Below are 23,182 nucleotides of genomic sequence, written 5' to 3'. Positions count from 1 at the left end.
AATTTTGCAGATTACCAGAAATTTTTCCTGCAAAATAGTTCTCTGCAGCAGCTTCATTAAATGTGTGTCTGTGTCTATGTATAAATACATATTATTTTTTTAATTCTATCCTTCTCTCCTCCCTTTTTTATTTTGTTTTCATGATGCAGGAGAGCTGTGCCTGGTACTGACAAAACTCTTGTCATTTCTACTGAAATGTAAAGTTCCCAGTCTTGCATTTTCTGGTGATAACCAGCCCATAGATTGCAACAAAAGCAGTGATTTGAATTTTGCATTTTACTGGTCTCTCAGATCACTCCAATGCAGTCAAAGTTATCTGCCCCAGCTCATACGGCATTATCTTTTAACTTAATGGAAGTGAAAGAGAAGCCTGTGCTCATTACCCAAAGGATGCAATTATTACTTCCTCTCTATACTGTTTCTAGTGAAGGATAAAATCCAGGATATGACCTTTTCATTAAGCATCAAGCCAAAATCCACCTGGGACAGCCTAAGGAGGCTACCCTCATCCTTTCACTTCGTAATTCAGAGCAAAGGCCCTTGCCACAGACAGCTGAGAAGAATCCTTGTGAAAGATCAGTTTAAGGAAACATCTAATAAATGTTGATCAATAGATGAAACCCCAAAAGCTTTCTGTCTCCTCCTGGATGATCCCATCACAAAAAAAAGCATCATTAATTTAACACATCGAGCCTCTTCCAACTATCTGTGCAGTGTGAGGTCACAAAAATGACAATAAACAGAGAATACAAGCGATACAATGTATTAGTGCAGTAAAATCTTCAATAGAAACTTGAACTCCAAGAGAAGAATGCATAATAGTGTTGAATTCCTGATATTTTTTGCTTTGTTATGGCAATAACAACTTGCCTTTTGAAGTTCATACAGGGAGACACAATGCCAAAAGGCAAATACTTACAATACAAGAACACTTGGTACATTTATTTCCTTCAGGCCTAAATTCTTCTCCTTCATTGTAATGTCTCCCTTCAAATATACAACCTGGAAAACAGCATTTGAATAAGTTTAGCTCAGGATAGCATGCTGCCTTTTCCCTATAATACACCCCACCATAGGACAATATGAAAAGTAAATCGTACCACCCCCTCTGATACAAATCACTTCAGAAGCCTTTACAAAGGCCTTGAGAACCCCCAAATATCTTTTGGGGGAAAGAAAGCATCCTTCTAGAGCAGATAAATTTGCACTAATGAAGTTAAGGCTAAGTCAGATCTTCGATTAATAGTGGCTTTGAAACACTTTTCTAAGCTGTTGGTTTGCTTTTTACTACTTGTACTTACTCCCTGAGTTTATATTAGATGTTGGCAGAAATTATAACAAAATAGAATGTAATAAACCCATTATATCACAATTGAAGCAGTGCTTATGTACAAAACCTCTGTTAAAATTATATTACCCCATAAAACCAGGTTAATCTGCCACCGTGCTTCACAAATGCAACCCACGCCCACTCCCCTTCGAAAAGTGAGTCTCATCTTTTAGGATTAGTCTTATACTTCCCCTCCTAACAAAATCCCAGTCATCAGCCAGGCAAACCCAGCTGACAGACCCTCTGAAGAACAATGTAAATACATATGTGGCTATTGCCACAGGCTATTGCCTATGCAACCCCCAGTCTGCATGTCCTCTACTAAAAAATATTAAGTGTGCTCTTGTGTCGTTTAGTGCATCGTGAGCCACTGGCCCACGTTTTAGTAACTTGTCAAGTATAACGTAGAAGTTAGAGGCAACCTTCCAGAAAATGTTGGTTATCATTAGAAACACAGTTGCACATGTGGAACAGCATCTTCCCATGAAATCTCACCTGGACACACAGGACAACACATTCCCAAGAGTTTGGAAGGGTTTTTGCAATGAACAACACACTGTACCTCTGACTCAACTACCACTCCTTCCTGGAAAAGAAGCAGATCAGACATGTTCATTGTTAGCATTGTGGTTGCTATAACAAGCAAAAATCCACAATTACTAGCAGTACAATTAAAGCATGGCATATGCTGCAGAGCACTGGATTTCAAAACTTCTTTTCTTCCTGTACCTGGTGCCTGGTATCAGGATTCAGGTTAATCCACAGTCAAAAGATCCACTTGAGTCTCCCTGACTCCAGACACAGGATTTGCCTTAAAATGCATCAGGTAAGAAACCAAGCACCTTCTTAGGACAAAGAATCCTGCTTTATCAGGAATCCTTAGCCTCAGTAATCTGCCACACAGCTCTGGTGAAAACAGGCCAGACACAAGGCATTCTCATCCCTCTCCCCTTGGAGGAAAAAAGACTTAGAAAGCAGATAAAAGCATCTTGTTCTGTAGAGGGGAGACGCTTATCTTTGATGCTTCAGCTGATAAGTATTAGTAAATTAACATTTCCTGTACGTCTTGTTCAAGAAATCAAGAGTCCTCCTGAACAAATCTGGGTGTGAGGATTTGTGTACAAAAGGCTGCTGCTTTTTTTGCTGCTTGCAACTTTGCAGTTGGAGGCAAGGGAAACCTGTTTTTTAAATGTGTGGGTCTAGTTTTGCATTTAGACACTGAAACAGGCAATAAAGAATTACTCATTTCATTTAGCTAGTAGTGATCAGAGTATCTAAATTCTATCTACGAATATCTTTTCATGAAGTGCAAGGATACAGAATACTGCTGATCCAACTTAATTCTTCCCAGTGCACTTGTCTTTAAAAACATGGGTGCGTTTTGTAGAGTGGAAGTACCACAGAAAAAAGAGAAAAATCTTGAAACCCTTTTCTCCTATTTGTAGAAGCTCTTCATACTTATTCATCTCTCTTCTTTCCAACAGTGGCAATTCTTAGTAGCTGCCTGAGTGTTATTAAACCTGGATCAAATTATCAGCAAAAATTGCAGATCTATTCACAGACAGAAACTAAAATGACGTAACTACTTGTTTTGTGCCTGAAAATGGACAATCTTGCAAATGTTATGGTTGCAGATAGATAATCTACTAAAAATACCACTGTGTTAACAGCACAGGAGCCCAGGAAAAGAAGATTTGGTTTCTCTTAAAGAACATCCCAGGTAAAACCCATGAACACATACACACAAAAGTGTCCAATTACTAAAATAATAATTTGTATCTCAGAAAAGGCTTAGCATGCTGAAAAATGAGGACTTATTTCAAGGTCAAGACAGCAGGGCTTCATATCTCTCCTTCAGCAGCGTTTGGGTACTCAAGTCGTATTAAACCTATCCTTCTGAATGTTTGGTTATAGCTGGCCATATCTGAGTAGATTTAAACTATTTTAAACACAAATTCCTTATTGTGCTTTGGGTATAAAATATTTCAGGTTTTTTGGATTGGATAAAAAAGGCTCGGAATTTCATGGGAAAAGCTCATGACTCAATTACAACGATGCTGATGACATCCTTACCTGGCACTGGTATGTCACACAGGGATTGCTAGGGAGGTGCCATTTCATAGAGCTGTTGTACGTATTTCCTCCGAAACTGCAATCTGGAGGAAGAGACAGAAGCATGTCAGTTAGGCTGAAAGCAATCATCCTGTGGGAGGCTGCTGATGAGGATCACAGAGCAGCATCCTAAATGCAATCCATCCTCTCTGCTGGATTAACAGAAGTAGAGCTGAGAGCTGGGACTGACAAGAGGGATCATGGCCTGGGAGGGCTAGAAGCAACCTCTGCCTCAGATCTCTGCTCCTGGTGCATGACTGGCTGAACTCCTTATAAAATATGACCGTTCAAGACAAACCAAAATCAGTGACAATTTACCTAAAAATGGATGTCAGTGGCTATTCTGCTGTTCATTCAGGAACTGCTGAGCCACCCATGCACTGGAGCGGGGGCAGAGGGAGGAGAGAGGCTAAGAGCTGGAAATGTTCATCATCCAGTCCGGCTGTGCTATCCTCATCCATTAACCAAAACCCCTGGGAGAGCTCTTCAGCCAGCACAGCTCAGCATGGATGCACTGACATTGGCAGAGCTACCCTTTCTTTATACTTTTTTCACTTTCATGACAGAAGGGATCAACATCCACATACACTAAAAGCCATCAGGCTCTTCTCTGTGGGTGGTGAAACTCTGAGTGAGGACATTTTGGAGTCCCACAGGGTTTGGCTTTATATGGCTTTGTGTGTTATATGACAACTTTGTTAACAGAAAATAGGTTGGTTTGCCTGTGTGTAGGATCAGCAAGCATTTTTTGTGCAAGACAAAGTTTCATTGAGTTGTTTGGAAAAAAAACCATTAATTTTCACATTTTTTATTACATGTTCTTACTAGTTTCCTCCCCACTCTCGCTGTTTTCTGGTACTTTGCAAAAGGGAAAACCAAAAAAGAACACAAAGAAAAGAATAAAATATCTCACCAGAAAAGCAAAACTAGAAAAGATATATTAAGTGGAAATAAAATATTTGTTTTAAAAGAGTCAGTTTATTAATGCAAAATTGTTTCAATTAAAAATTAATTCTTTGGAGAGTTAAAGTGTTTCTGAAAAAAATTTTTTTGAAAGCAACACATACCCCATTTTCTTCAGGAAAAATGCCCATTATTTTCCATTTACTGCTCTGAGGGATTTTTCCTAGTCTATTTTATTCAAAATAGGCTTGATCAAAGAGCCCATGAAACCAACAGGAGTCCTGCCAGAGACTTTGAAACACAGACATATACAGAGTCACCAAGCACAAAACTACAATCAGTCAAACGATGCCGACGGCACCATTCTCTTTCCACACCCCACCTCAGTAGCTACTCTAAGTCATTCCCTGCTGTGCAGGGTGCACTGTCCTGAACTGCTTCGGGCTACGTTTTATGCCCTTCGGAAAATAAAGGCAAGTTATCAGCCCTACACCAGCAAACCTTTGAGCCCACTGTACAAGAAAACCTGAGCGTCACAGCTCCAAACTGCTGAGAAACTTAAAATACCCACAGAATCATTTTGTATTCAACCCCAAATTTAAAGAAAACCTGATATACAGAGATCCTTTATAAATGTGTTAACTGCCTCCAGTGAAGATCTTAAACAACAGAAGACTTCTACTTCAGGATCTGCAGTACTCAGGCATTTTTCCAGGCTAAGTACACAGCAACACAGGAGAAATCTGCAGATGCTGTGGCCATTTCACTTACCTGAGCTGAAACAGGTATGTTTTTAAGAAAGTTGATCAGTAGTCTAAGAGCTGACTGAGATAATTTAGTCTTTGATAAATATCGAAAGGTACAAAGTATAAATCTGAATCTCATATTTTTTTGAGTAGCAAAGCCCCTATGAAGCGACTTCGAGTAATAAACAGGTATTCAGATTTTCAGCGTATTAATAAAGTTCTGCGTGAGCTCTCATACATGCAGGCCAACATGTCAAAAGAGGAACGTGAAGCCATATACTCCTCTTATGCATTTTGAAGTCCCATTCTGAAAAACACCAACCTAATCTTGTAGCACAGTCTCACTTACTGCCCATTGCAAACCCTGATAAATAGCAGAGCCCGTTCAACGCATTTTAGTATCCTCAAGTTGCAGAAGTCCAAGCAATGCTGGCATACTGGTCCAGTCTGAGAAAGAGTTTACATGCACCCTGGACACTCAAGATGGAACAAGCTGTGCTGTTAAATATCCATGTATGTTTTTACCAGATGGGTCCAGTGTCTTCAAAGCTGTGCAGAATCAAGGGCCAGGTTGGAAACTAACAACTGCAAAATACCTTGCATATTTGCTCACCAATTATGTTCTTTAATTTAAAATGTTGTCTCTGTAAGAAAGCTAATGACCCTGGGCTAATCTGCATGTACAGATGTGCATATTAAACTGAAATTTTCAGTTCAAGGTTTAGTCTGGTCGAGAAAGCGTGAAGGTGTGTCTGTGCAGTCACCACTGCTCTTGCTTGAACTGCATATCCAAGCCATGATACAAAATCCTTGGCCCTGCAGTACCAGCCATTGTCCCTGTGGAAAGCAGCAAGGGGGTAGCTGAACTCCACCTACCCATAAGCCACTTCTGTCACTGACACGTGGTGCTGGCAGCACTGGGGGATGGCACACCAGAAGTAACTACGGCAGGGAGAGCTTGCAGGTAGCAAAAGAGAAATTTAGAAATGAAGGCCAGGATGGAAAAGTCTGCAGAAGCACTGGAGACACTAAGACTGCTCCCGAGCTTTGGCACAGGCCAGCAGGTTGAATAAGGGAGTCAGACCAGCATTGTGAAAGCACCAACGTGAGGCACGGTGGGAGCTGGATTTCATCAGATGCTCAGGGGAAGAAAGCAGCACAAAGGAAGGGGCAAGTTAGCCAGTAACACAGGCAGGCTTGGCGAGAGCTGGGGAAAGGCTGAAGGTCAGGCAAACCGAAGACAGGGCAAGAAAGGAAGTGTTTTACAATCTCCGAATGAGATTTTAACCTGTCCCTGACCAGAGCTGTGCCCTGACGCTCTGCCCTTTGTACACCCCAGAGCTACAGCCACCTCTCACTCTTCAAAAGCAAAAGGTAACCATGCCCACATACCAGCTAGTTTTTCTGAACCTCACTTTCAATGTACAAATCTCTCAGCTGACACCTGCAAACATATACCCAGACTTTCCTAGCCCACCTATTCATAGCATGGAAGTTTGAGCTTCACCTAAATTCAGCTGAGTTGAAACCCACCTGCCTCCACGTGCGAACTCAGTTGAGCCATTGTAGTTCATCCATGGTTAAAGATCCATCATACTTGGCTTGGAAGGTAGCAGTCACTGAATATCTCATGTCCAAAGGCATCAGCAAAGTCCCTGATGCCAATTTGTACAACTGAGTATTGGTGGAACATACTTCAAGTTCCTGAAAGCCATTTTAATTCACTTTGGAAATAGTATTACGTTAACTTACTGTCTCCATCCACCATTTGAAAGGGAGAGCAGGAGAAAAGAATAAATCAGGAAAGATCAGAGCTTAGCACAACCACTTAAATGCCATCCACTTACTTCTGCCTGAAAACATAGTTAAAATGAAACTTTAAAAGAAAGGGCTGCAGAGGAGGTTTTCAAAAGGGGAACCCAAAAAGCCTGAAAATGTTCTAAGTAGTACATGAAAAGTAACAGATTCGACATTAATAGGTAAATTTGATCCCATGACATATAGCCCATAAGGAAAACCTTTAGGATTCCACATACAGAAGGAAGTTAAATACCAACGGTCTAGAACAATTTTAATGGAGCTAAAGTGATTCATATCAGTCAAGGAGCGTGTCCTAATTTTTTAGTCTTTCCTCCATCTTTCTTTAAGAATAGCTGGTGTTTTATTAATGTAAAATATTAACTTTCGGTTAGTTGTAGGTTTTGTTCCTATTACGTACTTCAACCCAAACAGTTCAGATAAGTCCTGAATAAACATGCGAGCTGAAAGTTCCTTATCTGAATCAAACCAAACCACTGAATACTTTGAAGTTGGTCAATTGTTGTATATGCAGTGGAAACTGCTGATTACCTTCTAGTCACCTCACAGAATGATCCTCTAGACTTGAGTCATTCCTGCACAAAAAATGACGATAAAATAGTTAAATCACTTCTAATTTACTAAACTAGGTACTTTGTTTCAATGTTGCGCATGCCTTACTTGAGCACCTTACTTTCAAACATAATAAACCAACCTTTGGCTGATTTCATTTGAAAGAGAGCAATTTAATTCCAAAACAAGCATCCTCACACAGAATTGGACTGGAATAACAAAAGAGGCAAATTATAGCAGATTTTGTTATTGGCATGTGGACAAGTTGACAATCAGGAAGCCGTTTGTCTTTCCAAATCCAGTAACATTGTTAAATGACCTTTTTTTTTCTTCTCCAGGCACCCCAGCACAGAGCAGTATCATGAAGATAGGGAAATTGACTGTAAGAGACAGTTTAGTAGTGCTAAAGCTCAACCAGTGTCCTCAGGAGTTCATTAAAAACAAGCCTTTATTACTCAATTTGACATTGCCTAATGAGATTCCAGAAGATATTTTTGCTTCTTTTAGGCTAATGAGAATTTTATAGACAAGTCATTTCCGTATTCTCCCAAGAGAAAGTGATAGATTGGTGCACAATAGACTGGCTCCTCATCCCTCATTTCTTCAGCATCTTTCTTCTCCTATTAAGTCTTTTTCTTGCTTTCCCTCCACTTTCTATTTAAAAAAGTAACCTCTCTATTGGCATGGAAAATAAACATTAGGAAAAAGAAAACAGTCAGAAGACATGTTTTATTTAGTGTTTGATAAATTAATCCTCAGGGAGGCGTCCAGGCATGCTAACACTAAATACCAGTTCTAGCCAAAAAAAAAAAAACAACCAAAAAAAAAAACCAAAAAACCAACCCCCCCCAAAAAAACCAAACAATAACTTGCACATTCTGCAGTATTTCCCTGGCATGAAATCTGTTGGCCAAAATAACAGAACCGTGAATCACACATATACCTGTTATAAACTATATTTTCAGATGTCTTAATGATCATAAAGCCATTGGCAGCAACTAGAAGATTGAACTTCCTATTGAGTAACCCTGGTCTTCATTTGTCAACACAGAAGCACAAAAATATATACAAAAACTCCTATGCTTATTAAGTCTAACTCTAAACAGTGAAAATCCAACTCTTCCGTCTGTAACTGAGTACAATCAAACCTATTTGCAGCTGAGCCATCGCAATTACAATACCCAAGGGACGCGAGGCGCAGGGGCCGTATAAAGGGCATACAACACAGCAGAGTAAAGTGGCCACGGGGTTCAGCTGTGCCAGGACTGCACAGTTCACAGCCATATGATGCAAAGCAGCTCATATTCACTGAGCAAATAGCAGCAGAAACAAAGATATCAACTCCTCTCAGTGCTGTTTTTGCCCTCTGCGCTCCACTAGAACTGAATTTCACCTTCCCAAATGTTGTGTGTTTCACAAATATATATGGGGGGGGGGGGGAAATTTGCTTTGCAGAGTCCATAAGAACCTCGCAATCCGAAATACCATATAGTTAGAGCTGCCGTTGAATCTTGAGCTGATACTTGATGTGCTTGCCAAGCCTGGCAGCTGGAAAACTGTGACCTCTCATGGTTACGAGGAGTGTCATGAATGTTGTTTGGTGACACAATTACTTATTTATACCCAATTTCATCACACCAGCAAAATCATACGTGGCCAGTACAGCTTACAGCTTCAAAGTTAAACAGTAAAAGAAATTCTTATTCCAGTATTAAGTGTCCTAAGATGTTTATCACGTTGTTCCATAGAAACATTGCATGTGAATGTTGTGTGAAGCCCTCATCCTGGTCTTCAGTTTCCTTTTACTTTGCTGCACTGAGCATAATGTCCACACATAAGGTACAAGTGCATCCACGTATCACCACAGAGGTCTCATGCTATTTTCTAATACAAGTATCCTGAACAACAACTCTGTGAGTGTAAAAGTCTGGGTAACTGATGTCTGACTGCAAAAGTATTTATGACAACATGACAAGACAGTTCATTAAAAGCTTCTTACATAAATGGAAAATTATATTAACCAAGGTAATAAGAAAACCTGAAATTTGAAGCGCTACTGAACACAATAGTATATGCCAGATATTCAAAGGGTATAAAATGTATGTGCTAAGATCTTTGTAAGAAAAGTAAACTCAAAGGAAGGATGGAGAGATAGAGACCTTTTCTTAGGCATCACCTGAAGTAATCAAAGCTGGCACAATGATGATACTGGATGGTACTCTTCTCCATGGCTATATGTTACTGCTTCAAAATCCCTGCCTTACTTGAAATACAAAGCTAGAAACTGAATGAACGTTGCAATGAACCTGTACGTCCAGCCTCAAGAAACAGGCCTCCTGGTTCAGAGTTGGAGCACATTACCAAGAGACTGAGAGGTAGCGAGAAAGGCCAAGAGAAAAGTTAAGACTTGATTATGTCCCCAAACCATCTCTTTCCATAACCAGTCTCTGACAGATGCCAGGACTAGAGTATTCAAAATGAAGGTGGAAAAGATTTTAGTAGGAAAATATATAATTATCTTCCCAGCCCGTCCCCCTCCATCCATGTATAAGGTTGCACCCTTGTCTCTGAAAGCTTGCCTTAGAGCATGTGAGGATAGGCTGCAAGTTATAGTGCCCGACCAGGGCCCCACACAAAGGCCCCCCCCCAGCCAGTCTTACAGCAGGGCACCAAACTGGTATCAGGTATCTCATACTAGGGCTGTCCACAGGCGAACAAAGTGCCAAATGTATGTATGGCTCCTGCAGGGCGTTAGTAGAGTAGCCAGAACACTGATAAACTCATAACCTCCAACTTCCTTTGCAAGCCAGCCCTAATAGTTGAAATTGGCTGCAATCCTCAACCATAATATTTGATATCCTTTCCAAGAAATGCACAATTAACTACGATAGCTTTGGATATTTCATATTCAGGGGAACTAGCGCTGCTGTTGCCTGGGCTGTGATTCCATTCTCTGGTAGACTCCAGATCAATAGAGCACAGCATGTGAACCTCTAAGATCATTAATTAATTTTAAAAAAAAACAAAAAAAAAAACACACCAAAAAATCCCACAGTAACTCTCAAAAGTTAACAAGGGCAGAAAAAGCAAAATTGCATGTGGGAAGTGAAAGAAACTTCAGAACAACAAATTGTATCTGTTGTAACAGATACCCACCAATTTTGTCTTTGCACATCCAGGGAAGATTCAAATTCTTAGGATAAAAGAGTAGAATATAGTACACAATTTTAGAAATGCAAACTTTACGCAGCCCTGAGATGGTAATACCACTTCTTCAGAGAGCAAATAACTTATTATTTGAGGTGTAGAGAGCTCTATATCCAAGTGACATGTCTCCATCCAACTAAATAAGAAAATGCTGCCAAATTTATTTCTATAATCTCAATGATCTCATATGTTTTCATTAAACTTATTAAATAAAATGAGAGATGAAAAGTGGCCTATTTATCCTATGCTAAAGTAATAAGAGGGCTTAATTTTTTAATATTTTCAAAATGAATAGTATGCTAGAGGTATATAGTATGTATTATAAACTACAGTAAGTATCTGTCAGAAGAATAATCTCACTGAAAGTTTTCCCTATTATACTTAGTTGTTCTCCTTGCAGCAGGGAGCCATAATCACGGGCCTACATTTCTCTGTTCCAGACTTTGTACAAACACACAGCAAAAGAGAGCCTTGCCCCACCGACTTTACTATCCAAGGTCCAATGAGCCTAAAGTCAAGAATAGTGTTAAAACACATTGCTAGTCTGGAGGATTAAAATCTTAAGTAAAGCCAAATCTCTTAACATGTTAGGGATAACATGTTGTTTCCACCATAATGAATTTTCTGACTGCAAAAGCTATACTTGCTGCTGTTTCTTACTTTTTTGTTTATTAAGAAAAAGGAAAAAGGTCCTAGAAATTATCTAAGTAGCATACAAATACCCAAACGGAAGCAAGGGAGTTATGCTCAGCACACAACCATTTGCAGGAAAAATTCTCTACCAACAATTCAGTTTCTCCTGTATGCAAAGCCCTAAACAGGAGAGTTCAGCTGGATGCACCTTTGCAGGCATATATTACTTCTTCGTTTCAGACTACTTCTTTGCTATCAGAGATACTGGGCCTACATACCCAGCCCTCATGCACTCCTCATAATAGAATAAAATATCCTGGCAGCAAAGTCACAAATGACTCATGAGTGGTGGTTTCCTTCCTACACAAGCCAATTCTGGAAACATACCCTTTGGTCTTGCTGTTATCCTCCTGACGTTGTACTCAAATGACAGAAGCCATTCATTCATTCATTCATTCATTTCTTCACAAGGTAGGAAGACGTGAAGCTATCAAAGAGAGCTAGCAATAGCCCATAAGGCCTGATTAAGCTTTTCTAGGTTTTGGGAATGAATCCAAGAAAAAATCCACCAGGTTCTGATGTGTTTTCTTCGTAACATTTTGTTCAGGTTTAGATGAAATGCAACCAGTAAAAAAAAAAAAAAAAAAAAAAAAAAATCCCTGTTTCCCTTTTCCTGCTTGCATTCCCTATGGGCACTCTGGCAGCTTGACAAAATAGCGACTGAGAACAAGCGCTGCAGGGCCAAGTCCCGGCTGCAGCTGAGCTCCACACAGGGAGTGCCGGGGAGCTGCTGGGACACCAAAGGGAGTAGCTGAAGTACTACGCAGCCAGGCTGGCGTTTGCACCCTTGATTCCCCAAATAAATACTGCCCACGGGACACTCATTTTGGGTTTTTCACAGAACAGAGCAGGAGCTTTAGCAGTGTTCAGAGTGGCAAGAGAACAAGCAGCTTCCCTTAGGGGTAGAGGTGGCTCCATCAGCCTCTTCCCATGGCACCAGAACAACCTGGTGACAATCTGTGGTGTCGGGACTGCTGTAGTTATACAGGTGCATATTTAGCTTTACCTTTCAGAAAGAGCTAAAAACTTATTCAGAAATTTCACACCTACTTTGAAAATTAAGCCCTTGAGAATGTTTTTGGGTTTTTTGTTGTGTTTTGGGTTTTTTTTTTTCTTTGGTGTTTTTTTTTTTTTTTTAATTCTGAAATTTAAATCTGTTCTTGCATCTTAAGTATATAGGAACTGCCATCTTGGATCAGACCAAATGTCCTTCTAGTCAAAATTCTGTTTTCCCTTTGGAGAGCTACTGAGGGTTGAGCTGATCCTGCTACAGAAGTGTCTTTTACAACACTGAGAAACAGTTACTAATAGGTAATTGTGAAGTCAGAGCCCAGCATTATATTTGTAGTTAGGACTGTTTTGTCCTGTGTGCACCCATTTATTCTCATCCACATTAACTCCCTTTGCCATTTTGTCATCAGTTGCTCAATGTCCCAAGAACCTTCTGCAACTCCTCACACGCAGCCCTCCTCCTTTACTACTCTAAAGAGGTCAGGTCAGCAGCAGCAAACTGTCTCCCTCTTCACCCCTCTTCTAGATCATTTTTGAGAACTTTGTCAGGTTGACATCTTTGCAAGGATCTTCTGGTAACCTTTCTCCGTTACTAAAATAACCATTGATTGTCACCACCTGTTAGTTATTCATTGTTGAGTTTCTTTACAAACTGCTTAGTTTCTTTAGTAGTTTTTGGTAAGGGATCTGTTGGATACCTCTAAGAAATCCAGGAAGACAACATCAGTTGGATCTCTCTGTCTGTATACTTATGATAAATTCGAATTACTAGCATTTTTGTAAGACATAACTCTCCCCCCTTGTATTGCAATTATCCACGTGCCTCCTAACTATATTTCTGAACAGTTTCTATTAGTTTCCCTGTTAGAGATGTCAGGCATACAAATCTGCAGATGCTAGGCTCAAGCCTACTAATTATGTTCTATAGGAACTCGCCCCAATTCAGAATAAACAGAAAATCTTACAAGGAGTCTGAATTAAAGTTTCCATCTAATGATAATAGCCCATACACACTAATATCTGTATCCTCAACTTTGAAACATTAATCTTCTTCAGTGTAGAATAATTTTGTGTGTATATGTGCACATACGCATATGTATGTATATAAAATTTTCATATAATTGACCAACCACGCAACCCTTTATCAAAATGGAGAATCAGCCTCCAGCCTAATCAAACCAATGGTTAGGAATCTTTTGCCATAAAGCTGACACTGAACACTATTTGACAAAAGTAATAAATTACTTTTAATTTCTGTAAAACTTGCAACTACAAATTCTTACTGTTTCAGTAATGCTTTAATTTTTTTCCTAGTTCATTTCCTTTTCTTTTAAGTGTCAGACTTTTAGACAAATCTTCGAATTGGGGCTTGCCAAACCTATTCCAAAGTTGCACCACAGAAGCAAATCATGAGCACAGCAGCTAACAAACCTCTGCAACCATCCAGGAAAAACACATATCCATCATGTGTCTCTTCCTTCTGAATTTCAGTGTAATCTGTTTTCCTGCATTTGTATTTCCTCTGGGAAGCCAATAAACGCTTGCATTTCCCAACAATTTATCCTACCCTATCTCCCTCCCAAAGCCACTCTATCACCACTGGGGAATTAAACAACAGAGAAAAAAAGAAATGTAAAGCTGTCTGAATCTGATGTTCTCCATCTCATTGACAGCGTCAGCAATCCCTCAGCAAAATTAGTGTTTTAGGGCATATTACTTACTGCATCGATATAAAAAAAGACTAGTTTTCAACTTCATCTACTTGCACATTTTCCATTTGGATAAGCATAGTAGTTACATGCCATGCATGCTTACACAATTAATTTATTAATTTTTTATATTTGATAATTGGCTCATTCTAAAGAGCTTAGAAGATACACTGTTGGTCAATAAATAAATGTACAATGATGTTCAGATTGTTGCCCATTTTGGCGTTAACAAAAATGTCCATAATATTATTATTTGAATCAGGAAAAATTTAGTAAAATGAATAGAATTTGGTTGATTTGTTTCTAGTATAGGGAGAAATAAAAATAGTCATGGATAATTACGCTGCTCTTTATTACTCAGAAGCATTATTCCTATTCTGTTCAACGACACAAAAAGTTTAAGGAATTTCTATTGACCGGTGACTACTAGCAGATTGATTTTGACCTAAAATATTTCTGATAGATAAAGTTAGAACAGGAGATATCTCTCAAAAGACTGACAAAATACCAATGAAGTACAATAAAGATGTATTTCTAAAGGATTGTCATTGTGCAAGAACTAATAATTACAGGACAAATATGTGAATTTATGCATCTCCACCAGCTTTGGAAACATATTGATTTTAATTGTCATTAATGCCTTTTTCAAACCCTGGTGACAGCCAAGTCCCAGCTGAGAAACTCCCAACTTTTTCATATCTCTGGCAACATAAATGCGAACTGATAACATTTTAAAAAGAGGGAAACAACAGGAAGGGAACCGCACCTTTGCAACGCTCACAGCAAGCTCCTCTCTGCTTAATTACGAGAGCACAGTCCTTGGAGAGCATCGGACACTTCTCTCTCTTGCATGTCACTTCCTTATTCTGGAGAAAAAAGAAAAAGAAAAAAAAAAAAAGACAAAAGCTATTGCAAGCAAACCAAATCCACAGTTCAGTTCCTTGCAACTCAGAAAATAAAACATGACGCTAGCAATTTGCTCTTTCACTTCAGGAGAGGTCCTTGTGATTTAAAACACCTTTTTCCCCTTGAAGGAAGGCAGTAGAAAACAGTCTCTGAATTATCCAGGAACTCAAGTAAATGGTGTTTAAATTCCACTTAGACAGTAATTCATAACCACTACCCATCATAGTACAGAAAACATGTCCCGCTGGAGAAATCCACTTTACTTAAATGAACAACTAGCTACATGATGCACTTGTTAAAATATTCTTGGGGTCTTGAGGTGCTGCCCCATGAACTGCACAGCTCAGGAATCGTTTCTCACAGTGACAAAAGGACAGATGGCTGAGGAAGAGGTGGCAACCTCAGAGAAAACAAAACTCTCTAAAAGTCATTTTTAGCTGGCAGTCAGAGGGTCTTCAAAAGAGCCTACTATATACTATACTAGAAAACAGACTACTGTAATTCATCTTTCTCCCCAAAATGCTGAAAATCGATGAAACAACACAAGCAGGCAGAATCACTGTACATTATAGTGTCATCTTTCTATGGCAAAAAGCCAGCGATGGCCAAGGCCAAAGAGCACGTTGACCACATTAAGGAATGTCAATAGAGGATGTGCGACAGCAGGCAAGACAAATATTCCATTTATAGCCTGGCTTGCCCCTGTGGTGTCAACCCTTCTAGTTATCCCTGCCTTTAAACGAGGGCAGAAAACAAATACTTTGGGGGTTTCTTTCAGTAAAATTTTGCTACTTGAAATTCCTCACTGAAAGTAGCCCTCTGAAGTGACCTCCACCTATAATTAGTAGCTCAGTTCATTAAGTGACACAGGTGGCCATTTACTAGATGCAAGTACCCACCTCACCCAACCTTATGACTTAATTAGAGACCAAAAAATTAAAGGGCTAGAAAAATGTAAATCATAAAAACTAAAGGAAAAGAATCTGTGCTTTCCAGTCTTTTTCTTTTGCTCCCTGTGGCCTTATTCAAGGTGCCTGTGAAGGATAACACACAGCTTTTATTACACTCCAGCTCTTTGTCTAAAATCAGAGGTTTATTTTCTTCAAAGTCACTGCCTGATCTGATGGGAGCTATAAAGGCACTTCAATCTTATCAGTGTTTAAATGAGGACTCACTCTCACCAAGCCTGTGTGAAATCAGCAAATGAGAATCAGGCCCTAAAGCACAGCTGCAGCGACACAAACAACTACTGTAAAAAGCCAGGTCACTGCTACATGCTGGCTGCTCTGCACCACTCCAGCATTGCACAGCAACCATAAATGTAATTTAACTGGTGAGTTACGCTGAATTTATGTCGGGTCTGTAGCTCTGGACTGGCACAAAGCAGCCACAGCACAGCAGTGCAACTGGCTCAACAACTTTTTAGAGCGAAGGGCGAAATCTTGATTCCCTTTACGTGAACATAGTGCCCCCTGACTTTGCCTCCATAAAGCCTGTTGAAGGGCAGTAGACTCAAGTTTACCAAATCGACTACACGCAGTCTGTATTTTAAAGGGTTCTGCTAAGATCCGATTCTTTTTAATGAGAGTTTGCTCACGGAAAGATTTAATAAGCCTAGCAGCCCCGTTACCTTTATCTGTGGGAAAATCTTCTGCATGGTGAAAGCAGGTTTGAAGGAAGGGCAAAATCCAGTTTAGAGTGTGTTCCTTTGGAGAACATGATTTATTCAGCTGCAGCATACACCATGGACCTCTGTGAGATGCACAGTGCCCTTCTGGGCCAACTTAGCTGGGCAGGACACACATAAGGGCATCCAGCAGGCAGCTACCCATCGGACTCCCTCTTCAAAGGGAGAAATCATTACTGCAGATGGCAGGGAGACGGACAAGAAGTAGAACACAGCTACGTATTTCTTTTTGTTCCCTGATTCCCAGGAGACTCCTGGGGCAAACGTCTCATGCAGCCCAGCTTCCCAGGCAGCTTCTTGCCCTCTCCCCCGAGAACCGGCTGCCTCCCTCTGCCCTCATCCTGACATGGTTGCTTCTCGTTGGTGATACAAAATGTTCCTAAGGGTGACCCTGAGACACATTTCAAACAGGAGCTACTTGCTAGTTACCGTTCCGAACTAGAAGTCTCCTGTTTGGCTCAGATCACTTCAGTCAGAAATCTTCTCTGACAATGACAAGTTTGATGCCATTAAGCCAACCTGGGAGGGGCAGCTGAATTTGGATCTTACTCTTCTTCCTTTATCACCAGCAATGCTGGTGGCTCAACCCCAAACTCAGGACCTGCATTACAGGTGAGGATGGAAGTAACCGGAAAGAGAAAACAAAACTGAGCCGGGCTGTACAGCCTAGTGACTGGGAGGGAAGATTATTTCGGAGTTCATGTCCCAGTGCCAAGGGCTGTTTTACATTAAGCAGCCATTCCATGTAAAGTACATTAGTGGCCCATGGTGCAGCAACAGGAACTGAAGGGTCCTACCCCCTTGGAGGGTGTCTTAAGCAGTAGGCTGCAGATTCCTATTTCCTTTCTTTAGCCCAGTAGACCTTGAACTACTTGCTGCTCAGTGGCCCAGCTTCCGCAGAACAGGGGCTTGTTCCTCATGCTCCCAAAAGCCACCGGTCCTGACAGCGAGGATGCTTGTTGGGAAAGCAGGAGGCAAATCTTTGAATTGCCTCTGGAGATGGAGGGCACCGAACCTGGATCGCTGTCTCAAAGCTGAGTTGCTACAGCATCGTGTTAAAAGGTGGGCAGGAGGTGCCACACTCATTCCACTGAGCCTTTTTTTTTTTTCTTCCCTCTTTTTTTTTCTTTTTTTTAAAGAGCAAGATCAGCTCTATCCCTTGGAGGAGAAGCTGCAGCCTCCTGCCTGCAGTGATAGGTCTGTGCATCCCAGGTAAATAGAGCCAATCTTAACCACAAGAAGGGTGGCTAAGCCCTAAGCGAGGTGGGATGTGCAAACCTGATATTCTTCCTCTCGAGCTGGTATTATAGGCAAGCCCCATACAGCTCTGAAACTGGCTGTTTCAGATGCCACCCCGAGGTGCCTAACTCCCTGCCATCGGGGCTGGGCTGCTCTTCCAGGGTGAGAGGTACAGCATCACTCAGGGCTGCAGCTCCTTTTGGGTTTTTTTGTGGAAGAAACATAGTAGAGCCACAATTGCAACATACTGCCCTGACGTAGTCTTCACAGGAAAATCCCTGTTGTAGTACACAGAGATGAGTGTAGCTCCAGGGAAGTGCAGCCGAGTGCCTCTTGCTTCTTCTAGGACCGGGTTTAACCCTGACATTCTTGCCAAAAATCCTGTTGTTTTATCTCAGTGCTGCATCTTGTGGAAAACTAGGCCAGCAGATGTGGAGGAAAGGGTTAATGTACCATGCAGATCAATCATAGGACAGCACCAGATAAAACAGGGCTGGTAAATCATTGTTTAGTCTATTGCAGTCAGGCATTATCCAGTGCAGATCTCCTAGGCCCACTGGGTGTAAAGTACAAAGATAAAACAAAGAGCAATTGTCACCAGTTTTTTTTTTCCTTCACCCTGTCGTCCAAAACACTGCTCTTAATGTGTACTGTTCATCTGCTGGTTTCAATTTTGCTGCCTCCTTCCCTCCCATTGCACAAGGGCAAAGCGGAGGGCGAGAGCAAATGGACTTTAGCAACAAATCCTTTCCTTCCAAATACATCCCCTCCTACCCCCAGTAACCATAACATTTCATTACTTGTCCCAACCATACATTTAAAAAGTTGCTAAGTAGCTGCATGCAGGAGAGCTCTATTACCAAACCTCCATCTGTGTTGTCAACAGCGTCTCTGGAGCTGTTGAAAGTTCTCAAATACTTTGATTTTTGCTGTTCTTAAGAGAAAACTTCTTAGACAGCAACATTCAGAAGCCAACAGTTATGGGAGGGTAGGGGATTTTTTTTTCGTTTTGTTTAAAGGACATGCACTCTGGCACCGAGAAGTGCAGAAGAGACACATGGCTCATAAATACATAAAGCATTTGCTAAACCAGAAACCTAGGAGTCAGTCAAAATCCATAATAGGATCCCAAGATTCACAATAAATAACTTTTAATTATAGTCCTGCACAATAGTTATTTTAAACAGATGGTTTATAGATTCACATCTGGGATTTTTTTTTTTTTTTTTAATTTAGTGCTCAGGCACACACACAGAAAAGGAGAGAACCTCAGCTAAGGTTTTTATTAGTGTTGGAAAAATATGTATTTTTTTAAAAAAGGTCAGGCTGATCCAGAACAATGCTGCCACAGCTGACGCAACTCCCCAGTCAGCACTCGGCTCGGCAAAGGGTTCGCACTGGAATTCCAGACTCCCTCGGAAAGGAAAATTAGGGAAGTGCCAGAGGATCACCCCAGAATCCTCTCCTGCACTCACCCAGCCCAGCTGCTGGAGAACTCACTTTTTAATGCATTCGGGGAAAGATCAGAAGGTGGTGTTGGGTGCTTGCATTTCTTCCCTCTCCCCCACTTTCCCAGTGGGAACCAAAGGTCTCTTCTTTAACTTGGCGTGCAAAGGTGATGTTAAATTCCCATACAGGAGAGATACACTAACCAGACCTAATACCAGTGTTACTGTTTCATGTTACCTTTACTACAACCTTCTCTCAACGCAATTTGTTCACCTTCCACATACACCTCGTATTTTTACCTTCCATCAAAGAACTCCACACAAAATAGCCCGTTCTGGTGACAAAATGCATCAAACTAACAGTCTTAAACTCATGTGGTACAGTTAAATAAAATGCCAACATGAAAAGAAAAAGGAAAAAAAAAAAAAACACTAAAAAGAAATCTGAATATTTGGCAGAGGCCTTGGAGAGGACGCGTGCCAAACCACAGCTTGCAAGCCGCAGCCAACTTTCTACAGGATTCCCCACTGGGCTCCTGTCGGCTCACAGCAACCACCAGGAGGATGGCTCTTTTCAACCTGGACTTGGCTTGGAAGAGGAAGAAAAAAAGAAAAAAAAAAAAATCAGGCATCCGCTTCGTTTCTTCAGGGCTGTACCAAGGAGCGCCTCCATCAGCGGTACCCCGAGCCCACTGTTGTGCTGTCACGGCTGGCTGCTGAAGATCTTGCAGATGTGGTTCTCAGGGGGCTAGATTTCCACTGTGAGAGTCTGGTTTGGTTTTTTTGGGTTTTTTTTGTTGGTTTTTTTTTCCTTTTTATGTATTGAAAATGCCTTTAGGAGGCTCACATTGCATTTCTGATATCCTGAGGTTATTAACTATTTATATTAAATAGGAAAAATGTTGCTTAAACTTTCATTTAACTGAAAAAAGGCTGTGGAGAGAAAAATAGTAAAAGCAACAGGGACAAATTAGGTCGGAATATGAACTACCATTAATGGCTAATCTGGTAAACATTCATTTTTTACCATTATTCATCACAGTCTGATAGGACTCCTCACCAAGTAATTCAGAGTGTCCTTAAATTTCTGCCAGGAGAAGCCTGTGGGATCAATTCACCAAAATAGCAACAATTTTCAAACAATGGCAAAAGTTACCCCCAGGGAATTTGGGATGCAGCTTTCAAATGTGCACATATGACCTTGGGAAAAGAAAAAAACATTTAAAATGAATAAAGAAAGTGCACTCAAGTCACTTAGGCAACATCTCTACCACAAGGCATAGGGCAGGCTCAAACACAAGTCAGAGCACGCCACATGCCATGACCTGCATGTTCTCTGTCCACACTGCTCGTTCTCTGCCAGACGTTGCCCGTGGCCAGAGCATCCTCTCAAGCATGCACGGAGCCATGCTCAGTCCATGCAGGCCACAGGAGCAAAGGTTTGGGCCAGTGCTGGCCACAGGTTCTGTCTCTCAGCAAAGCTTGGGAGCACCAGGCACCCAAGTGCGTACCTGCACCTATGCCTACGTGCAGACAACCCCCCCCCCCGATGCTGGGCCGACTTGAACTCAAGAACAGGCTCAGACACGTGCATAACTCATGGTCTAGACAAATCCTGAGGTGCTTTCTGAAAATAGTACTCTTGCTGCTTTGGCACTCCTGGCTGGAACTCACCATCTCGGGTCCAATTTACAAACTTCCCTTTAACTGGTGCAGTTGATGCAAGCAAGCAACCCTTGCTAATACAGTGGGACGGCTGCCTTCCATGAGCATTTCTCTGCCTGAGCAAGAGCTGCACAATTTGGCTGCAGGAAGGATACATCTCCTCCATCTCCCCAAGAAGAGATGTTTGCAGACATTTTGAGCCACTGTCAAGGGAGATGAGACAAACAGTCTTGTTTCCCTTGTTCACCTCCAATTATCTGGGGTTTTTTTCCTTGCAAAAACAAATTTTGTGGGTACAATAACAAAAATGGTTTAGCACACTGGGTGTGTTTTTAAATTCAAGGTGGAAAAAATATTTCCCTATGAAACAATGTGTGTTCTCTGCAAAATGACACAATTGTCTCTGTTTACCCACATAAACCTACAAACACCAAGGCATAAGCTTTACCCAACAGAGAGAAAAGTCCTATTATTTCAAGCATGTCTTCAATTTCAATGGGACAACTCACAGGAGCAAAGCCAAACATATGCTTCAGTACTTTCAGCATTAGGTCCTTGCCCGTGGCACAACATGACCGTGATTTCAGCATGAATCGCATTAGATGCAAATGATGGTATTTCATCAGGAACAAAATATGCCAGTTCAGTCCACAGAGTCTCTTTTTCCTTTTTTGAGCAGAGCACATGGTAACCTCCTCTAATTTATCCCCTCATCCCTATAATCTCTTTAGCTTATCGGGCCTCTCTGAGGGCGAGCAGGGAGGAGGCTGCGGCTCTCCCTGCAGTGGTACTCAGCCAGCATCAACCACCCCCTTCATAATTCGAGCTCTCCCCACTCCGTAGGAACGATGATTAAAACAAAGGCCCTGCTGAAAGATGACACCGAATTTCACAGCAAACGGGTATTCCCCACCGCTGCGAGGAAGGCATGAGTATGTGCAAGTCATTCAGGACACATCACTCACAACCCCTTATAGACTGAACAGATTTTTTTTTTTTCACTGTGTTTAATGATGTTCACCAGCATGAGGAAAGTGACCTTGGTGGCCTGCTGCAATCCCGACACTCCCTGACAGCAGCCTGCTGCACTACTACGTGGTGAAAAGAAAGCGCTTTCTTCCTCTTACATTTGTTCGCATTAATGCAACTGCCGAGGCTGCAGCTGGGATCTGGGTCCCATTACACCAGACAACGCATAAGCACATCGTAGGACTACATCCCTGCTCCAGTGAGCTTATTGACAAAGACACAGCCAGACAAAATGACCATAACAGCAGATTAAGTCAGCAAGAAAGCCAGAACAAGATCCCGACTGCTTTGCTCTCAATCTCCCTGCCTCCACCTCAACCTCCAAGTGCCACTTCAGATGAGAGCTCTTCAGCTATAAAGTTAAAGGCACAACTTTTTACCTGTCAACAGAACAGCATGATGGTCTTCTGGCAATAAGAGACACGGTCTTCACAGGTTCCCAGCAGTTCATACTGTAGTCAAAAAACTACCTATAATAATCCAGGAGCCAGGTTTCAGGGAAGGGGTATGCACTGGGGTTCTTGTGGGAGACCACACCTTTGCATTTCATGAGATGCATGCATTTAAAATTCATGGCTTTTTCTGTGAATTTTAAATGTGTTTTTAAACAAACAAAAAACAAATTAATGTTTTTTCTACTTTGTCAATAAAGAATTCATATTCGTCATCAGTCACCTAAATCTGATGCCAATACCTAAGAAAACAGTAGTCACAGGCAATAACTGTTAATTTGAAGCTCAGGGTGCAAACCTGCACCTGTGCTGCTGGAAAAGGTTACAGCTCACTGACCCAACCCTATGAGCTTACGATCTACCCTTTGCTGGATGTTCCCAGTCAGATCAGCCAGCAAAACTTTTCAAATGATCACTGCCCAACTCATTTTGAGCAAAATGAGTGATCTTGAAAGCGTGGTCCAGCCTAACCTGGTTTACCCTGACTGAAGCCGATGGGGCAGAATTCATTCTCCCAGGGAAGGGACAGGCAGCTGAGGGCCGTAAAATCTTCCACTACCTTAGCTCAATCCAGAGGCCACCCGCACACAGCTGGAGTCAGCAGATGTGGAACAGCATCGCTGCCCTGGCTGTATTAGCTCCTGGAGCACGCTCCTCTGCTGACCCCCCTTTTGT

At 41.4% G+C, this 23,182-nt stretch overlaps 1 protein-coding gene across 3 annotated transcripts in view; it reads right to left on the bottom strand.

Moving 5' to 3' along the window:
• The window catches only part of BMPER (BMP binding endothelial regulator), a 158,596-nt gene that overhangs the window by 117,822 nt on the left and 17,592 nt on the right, over nt 1-23,182 (bottom strand). For all 3 annotated transcript variants that reach the window (XM_087767642.1, XM_087767634.1, XM_087767645.1), the window contains exons 3-6: nt 14,848-14,947; nt 3,404-3,486; nt 1,826-1,916; nt 920-1,002 (exon numbers count right to left, since the gene is read on the bottom strand). In XM_087767642.1, coding sequence (XP_087623768.1) covers nt 920-1,002; nt 1,826-1,916; nt 3,404-3,486; nt 14,848-14,947 — 357 coding nt within the window. The remainder of the gene's footprint in view (nt 1-919; nt 1,003-1,825; nt 1,917-3,403; nt 3,487-14,847; nt 14,948-23,182) is intronic.

The sequence above is a fragment of the Nipponia nippon genome, unplaced genomic scaffold, assembly GCF_047370975.1.
Source record: "Nipponia nippon isolate SJK-2023a ecotype South Korea unplaced genomic scaffold, ASM4737097v1 scaffold_1, whole genome shotgun sequence".
Lineage (NCBI taxonomy): Eukaryota > Metazoa > Chordata > Aves > Pelecaniformes > Threskiornithidae > Nipponia > Nipponia nippon.
This window is presented reverse-complemented; position numbering and strand designations above follow the sequence as displayed.